Here is a 7,715-nt window from a genome sequence, read left to right on the forward strand (position 1 = left end):
CGTTTTCTTTTAGGCCCCACTTTTATTGTTAAAAAAATATAAAGATATACTTAAAATTTAATTTAATGTTTTTTAATCTTAAAATATAAAAGATAAAATAAAATTTCTTATTATTTAAATATTTATTTCTATTTTATTTATTTATTTAAGTTTTAAATTTTCAGGTTATTCCAAAGATAACTCAGGAGTGCTGTAAAACAAGACCTGAGAGTAGGTGTTGGAAGTGTGTTTTCAGGTGCCATGGCATCTTTCCTTTCTTTGATAATTCTTGCATTTTGCAAATCACATTCTTCAAATCTGATTTCAGGGTAAAAAAAATATGTTGAATAGAATACAAATAAATCAAACTGTATCTCTATCCTACTGTCCTACTGTTTGATTGACTGAAGAACTTCTGATAGAACACCACTAAATCTATCAACATCAAGCTTTACTTTCTGCTGATTAAGGAATACATTCCAAATTGCCATCCATCCATGCTTGTGAATTGAGGCTGGATCTTTGAATACTGGATGATCTCTCGGATACCGTTTTATTAAAGAGCTTTCTTCTTTCATGATCTCATATTCCAGATACTTTATCCCCATATCTGGTGCTGGCTCACCAAAGTCATGCCTGCATGCCCATGTCATGTCACCCCAAGGAATAATTTGGATGAGAGTTGCATTGGTTGGAAGGAAGACCATGTTGGCTAATCCAGCTCCATGCACTCCCATCATAACATCACAGGAGTTAACGATATCTGCAAACCGAGGCAGGTCCTTGGTATCCTGCGGTCCAGCAGTTATCACCTTATAGCCAATTCTTTTTGCCATTGCTACAACTTCCCTTTCATTAGTGAATGACCTTGATCCTTTTCTAAGCATGATCAATAGCCTTGGCTTTCTCCTTGAATTCTTGTTGATAGGATTGACATAAGCTCTTTTCAGTGACAAGGATGTTCTTATGAATTCTCTGAAGTCAGCCATGGTGTACCCATTTGGAGTCATGGAAGGATCAATGCCCATTACCTTGTGGCTCTTCAGACCGACATGAACATAGGGGAAGCAATGCACCAAGTTGTCAGCATCTAAGTTTATGATTGGGTAGCGGGAAAGGCGTGTCAGTATCGATTGGTACTTGAATATCCAGGGCCAATTCATGTTAACCACCAGAAACTGAACCTCTGCGTTGTATTGGCGGGCAGTGACAAAGAGGGGGATCAATACGTCGGTGAAGTCATGGAAGAAGTTCCCGAGAAATCCACCTGTGGAGAAGACGATAGCGGGGACTTCATGTTTTACGTTGCAGCTAGGAATTTGTCCATGGTCAAATGATGATTTCACCGTGAGTTCCTTAATGAATCCCATGGACTCCTCCCATTTCCGTGCATATGGTCTGATCTTAAATATAGTCTCTTCTGATGGAAGAGGAGAAGGTGAAACTGCAATGATGGTGGAGAAAATGCTGAGAACTCTGACATCTCCATCCATGGAGCAAGTATCTGATCTTGGCTGAGAGAAATCGCAGATCATATTGTTCTTTTGAATAGGAACATCTACAATTGAGTAGGGGAATTATTAGAATGGTGAAAACTGAAAAGAGCAACATATTGCTGGTTCTTAAAAGGAAAATATTTAGTTGCTGGTCGTCCATTCTATGTAAATTGAACAGACTGACAGTTAATTCTGTTACACCCTCAGTTTCTTGCAGGTTGTTCATCGTAAAGATTCATTTATTTATGCTATCACCTATCACCCTGACAGCAAATTATATTTTCCTTTCCTGTATGTAATTATATTAATTAGTTCTTGATATTCATTTGGTTGTATACCTGAAACTGCGGTATGCTGCTCATGTTTTTCGTCTGAGTCATGTGAGACATGGATCACTTCACCATCTGAATGAATTGCACAAGTTAGGTGGTGTTAAAATTCATGCAAATTTGTTGATTACAAGAGTTTATATATTTAACTTTTATTTATTATTTGAACTTTCTCTAACATATGAGCTGAAAGGATATTTGTACCAGAAATTGCACGATACTGCTCATCCATCTCATCTGAAACTTGTGAGACTGGCAACACCTCAGTTTCTGTATGAACTGCACAATTCAGTTAGTGTTATAGTTCTTGGAAATTAATTCATTATAAAAGTCATCTATTTAAAATTTTAATATGATTTTCAAACTTTCTCTAAAGTATTAGCTGAAATTTTGTGTATACCTGAAACCATGGGATACTGCTCATGTCTCTCATCTGAAATATGTGAGAGCTGCATCGCTTCAGCATCTGCATGAAATGCACAAATCTATAGTTGGTCTAGTAATTCTTGCAAAATTATTTCTTGTAAAATTTTATTGAATTTAGCATTTTATGTAAATTTAACTTTAACTAGTTAGCCAAAAATTTGTGTATACCAGAAACTATAGGATCCTGTTCGCGTTTCTCATCTGAACCATGTGGGAGCTGCATCACTTCAGTTTCTGCATGAATTGAATATGTTAATTGGTGCTATAATTATTGAATTATAGAATTGATATGGATATCACAATTCACAGAAAATATAAGCTCACTTTTTTGCATTTCGTTCTCTCCTAGCATTTCCCTAGGATCGGCAGATAGGACTAACTTTTCTTCTGATTGCTCTTTCATATCAGAGGTTGATGTTGGCATTAACAAACCTGGATGTAATGCATACATGGTTTTTTAGCATTTATTTTCTGCTCTCTTTTATAGCCAATGTATTTAGTTTCTATTGTACTTTTCTATACCCAAGAGCTTACACTGACCTGCATCTGTGCTATTATTCTTCCCCTTTCCTTCCGTCGCAATTTCCTCGCCTGCTACATGACTTGTCTCTTTACTGTGTTTTTTTCCTATATAACTTTATAAATTAATCAGCTATCCAATATATTGTAAGCATGAGTTCAAGCATATGTAGACATATAGAGATGTCCTGTTAGACTCACCTACAATTTTTTCAGTTTGACCTTGCTCTTCTGTTAATGAGATAGGCAAACTGATTTCTCCACCTGCATTTACACACAAAAATTCATCTAGCAGCCATTATAGTTAACATGATCATTTATGACCATTTTAAAAAGTAGTTTCTACCGATAATAATGCTTCTACAGATTTAAGCTTTCGGGTTGAATTGAACACGAGTTCGTGAGTCTTTTTCTAGTTTCAGTGGATCTACATAACAGAGCAACCCCATTTTCTTATGTTGATTCCTCTCGTGTTAGTTTCAGTACCTTACATTAATCAGGATGCCGCAATCTTGCTAATTAGGTTTTATTCGAGTAATGTTGACAACTATTTAGGTCCTTGTACTCGACACTTATCAAACTAAATCTAGAGACCAACTAAAGCAAGGGTGTGCATTTCATGCTTACAGAATGTTATTTCTTCATGATCTGTTGATGTTTGACTGTTCACCTTCTTGAGTACAGGTCTGAAATGTTAGTTAAGATGTCATACTAGATGGCATTACTTTTCACATGCAAATTACATGTTGGCTTTGTCTCCATTGTTGATGATTTAAAATATATGGCAAACATAAGGAGCTCTCTTAGTCTTGAGAAGTCTAAATTAGTAAATTGTATGTCTCATTTGTGCAATCATCAAGGTTTACAAAACATATAGCTCAAAGAGGTCCTTCCAAATTATTAATACATTTCACACTGCTGAAACCCCAGAATTGATTTGCTTTTGTCACAATACACACAAGTGTACCATAGGACAATAAAGTATCCCTGTGTACATTAAGTTTCATGGATTAAGAATTATGATCAAATGGAACTTTTGTTGTCATATAAAAGGCTGGCATATCTTATACTGTACTCCATCCTCTGTTGATTGACCAAAATATTTTGACTTTCAGAAAAAATAATCAAGGAAGCAATGAAAAGTCTGAAGAAAATGCTACGCAATTTGCTTCTTCCATCCATCACGGGTATCTCATTTACAATTATGTATCTATTGAGATCTTCCTAAAGATATATGATTTAATGCTTTTGTTCATCTTTATTTCTTCTACTACGGAGCTAAGGGTAAGGTTTAGCTTAAGCTAAAGCAATCTGAGTAAAATTAAACATAAATGACTAACCTTGCTGCACTGGATTGCTGGATTCCTCCATTGTTGACAAAGGCAGACAAGAATTGCAATATAACTGCAATCTTACTGCAAGAAGAATTAAAAGAAACTGATCATTAATACAATAACTCTACTTACTTCCAAAAGCAACACCATCATTCAGTGAAAGGAAAAGACATAAAAATAAATCATATGACAAGGTGATGAAACTTACGAGTGGCAGACGTTCGATAATTGAACTCAAGAAGTATTATCAGTATCGCAGGGACTAGAAGCCAACCGATGACGGTGGCACAGCTGATCCCTCGAGGCCTGATTCGGCCGACGATCTCATGTCGCTTCATGTTTTGATCTCTTCTCCAACTCTTTGAAGCTCTCATATGGCTCCTCATGTTGTATATAAACTGCAGAGCTAATACCTCTAATTGCTTCTCCTAGACTTAGCCTACCATCAGTTGCCTTCTGCGAAATAGTAGATGCTGTGGGAATTGATGATGCTGACAGATACGAAAGAGAGTTAACAACCTTCTTCTGCAGTCATCATATGTTTTTAAAACAATTCCACCATTGTTTAGTTAACTAATTTGTCTAACAAAATAGAAGTTGAGAAGGAATCGTTTGTGTTTTACTCCAAATGAAAGAAATAAATTTATCTATTACTAAAACCCAGTCTATTATCTCAACTACTGCAGATTAGTTAGTTCACGCAGTCTTAAACTAATGGTTTTCAATTAAATGCATTCTGGACCCCTCAATCTTGTTAATCGTAAGCAAACAAATGAAAATTTTAAATTTATGATTTGTATAGTAAATTAACTTGTCTAACATGAATGGAAGTTGAGAAGGAATCGATTAAGTACTTAAAAAATACTTTACTTTGTCTAATCTTTTGTATAAGCCCATTATATACTGGCTCTCGTATGTTTGACTTATTCAAGCTTAAGTGCAAATGCGTTAAGAGTTGTGACGAGCTGTACTTTGATGGGTCTGGGTTTGATATGAATACATCTATTAGGACAGAAATGTGTCATTATCTACCTCATATTGTCCATAAATTCTCCTAATATTGTAAAATTGTGGATATAAGCAAATCACCTACTACTTAATTTTATAACTTTGAGAAGAAATAAATAATGTATTTGAATGAAAGGATAATATAGAGGACCAGTAAGAAAAGGAAAGGAGCTAAAGCATAAAAGGATTGATGTATACTGGGATAATGGAGAAATTGAAAGGCAAATGGTGCAAGTCATTGAGATGTTAACAGCCCACCGATACGTAGAGATGCCATAGTTTGAAAGGTTGCCTTCACCTACTGCTCCAACGAGTAGACTCACAAGAGTTTGAATGAGATGTATGAGTTGGCTTTAGCTGGAGAGATCTAATAACCATTGAAGACTTGAAATTTATACTGGCTAAAGCTCTATTATTAGCCTGTTAGTAATCAACTAGTATCTATGTATCAACTCAATGTCATTTATTTCCGGTCTTATTTGTTGAGAAAACAGGGATATTGATATTATGAGAGCAACATTTGATGCACAAAATAGAGATTTATGGAAAGTGACAAGAGTGCATCAGAGTTTCTTTTCACCTGCGAGAAATGCGAGCATTGCTCATGATCCAGTCAGTCCAGTTATTTGAGAATGTATGTACTTTTATAGAGTTGGCTGATCCACCTTAGATTCACTTTGTTAACGTTTACTCGTAGAAAAAGTAAACTTACAAAAAGATGTAACACTGAAGTATCGAATGCTATACATAAGTCGTTGATCCAGTTAGCAACTTTAATATAAAAGTCACTGAACCGAAAAGCTATTACGCACTAGATCTAAACCGATTTGAAAGTAAAAAAATTATAAAAATTTAAGTAGCAATTGCCTCATGAGTTAAGGTTCTAATAGTATTGGTTTCACCTAAATCGGAGGTCGAAATGAAAACATATAAGTCAAAACGAAGTAGAACGATAAATATTCAATATTGCAGCTGTCGTCGAAGGGTGGCGGACTGTAACGCCTCCGCTCGGCATGGGCACGTGCACGCCCACGCGCCCACACGGCACGCGCGGCGCACGCGACAGGTCGGGCGGGACCCGTCATGCACAGATACACTCATGTGCACATACAATCATGACATCATCAAATACTACATGCTAACATATCCATGCTCACATAATCCAACACCAAATAAATTATACTATCAACCAAATAAACTTATTAACATATGAATATCCAGACCCACAATAATATATACTAGACCACTACATAATATGACAGGATCCACACAGGCCATAACAAACCATCAAGATACAATTAAACAACTAATACACAAGTACACTATAATCTGACATGTATTATACAAATCATCGTCTGATACAATAAAATATAAACATCAAATAATGGTACAACTCAATATCTGGTCAAACTATCTTCTATACCATCTCACGTCTATAGCTCACCTCATCCTCGCTCTAAAATATCTCCTCGAAATATCTCAAATCGTTATCACGTACCACATATCTGAGAGGGTTAGAAAAGAAATAAGAGAGTCATGAGCAAAAGACTTAGTGAATAGATCTTACCCCGAATCAGTGATGCCAAACAGAGAGTAAATTATGTACTTGGATAGTATGAATCGAAAGAGCATTATGTCATGAATAAATATGTGAATGTATCTTCAATAATATAAATAAAAAGTAGATAATATATCATAACTGATAAAAGTATATAATCCTCGACAATGAGTAAACAGATCTCTATGTTATACTATCTTCACAACTCTCTCTCAAATATGACACATGGTGCATGCCGACCATGATCATGCTATGATATCAAATGCAATCATATATGATGCATATTGATCACTCGATAATCAAGTAACCAAATGATAATAAAATCATATGCATTTCTCAACATCACAATCATTACCGACATCTCGGTATAATATCATCATACTAGACCATTGTGCATAGCCAACACCTGGTGCCCAGTCTCAACATCATATCCGAAGGCTCAGAGCATACTCCGCGACCCGCAAAAGTATCTTAAATATAATCATACCCCGCTACCCGCTAGGGTATCAACATCCATCCAGACCGGGCACCCACATAGTTGATAGAAACCTTGTGAAGATAACTCGCCACATATGCCCTGGCGAACGGCATGTGTCTGATTATCTGTGCGCATAGACTCAACTGACCTCGGACATGGGCCACGAGATATCGCATATAAGTGACCATAATCATCACTCCAGGCACCCATAATTTTGGCGCCTACTCGGGTATCCTCTCGCTTTCTATCAACTGTCCTATCAATCACATTTCATGCTTTCCTTCTAAATACTAGATCACATGCATATATCGAGTACGATAATGAGTTAATGCATAGCAAGAATTTAGGTGGAACAGAAATCAAGAAAAAAATGATGCAATGTAGACTTCAATCATGTATCTAACACATGCATACTCCTACTAGTATATCACGTGCACACTCATACTAGAAATCACTCCAACACAAAATCATAATAGTATAATCATCTCTAATTATCTCTATTTATCATCATACTCATATCCAAGATCAACATAATTCTATGCATGATAAAAATATGCTCGATTGTAATCATCTCTAGATAAAGTCATA

General features: G+C 35.9%; 1 protein-coding gene across 2 annotated transcripts; it reads right to left on the reverse strand.

Moving 5' to 3' along the window:
• Window positions 1-228: 228 nt before the first annotated feature.
• LOC140782964 (beta-1,2-xylosyltransferase XYXT1-like) lies at window positions 229-4,781 on the reverse strand. Of its 2 annotated transcripts, none has more exons than XM_073129882.1 (10): window positions 4,292-4,781; window positions 4,090-4,164; window positions 2,951-3,013; window positions 2,771-2,857; window positions 2,555-2,662; window positions 2,399-2,464; window positions 2,205-2,270; window positions 2,009-2,074; window positions 1,814-1,879; window positions 229-1,537 (listed from the first exon to the last, which is right to left on the reverse strand). In XM_073129882.1, exons 1-10 carry the CDS (start codon window positions 4,467-4,469, stop codon window positions 369-371), a joined length of 1,944 nt encoding a protein of 647 aa, XP_072985983.1. In that variant the 5' UTR covers window positions 4,470-4,781; the 3' UTR covers window positions 229-368. The 2 variants fall into 2 exon arrangements, with proteins under 2 accessions (XP_072985983.1, XP_072985982.1); XM_073129881.1 differs by having other exon boundaries at window positions 2,009-2,083.
• Window positions 4,782-7,715: the final 2,934 nt, after the last annotated feature.

Source organism: Typha latifolia, chromosome 2 (genome assembly GCF_019914945.1).
Source record: "Typha latifolia isolate L0001 chromosome 2, TyphaL0001v2, whole genome shotgun sequence".
NCBI classification, from domain to species: Eukaryota; Viridiplantae; Streptophyta; class Magnoliopsida; order Poales; family Typhaceae; genus Typha; species Typha latifolia.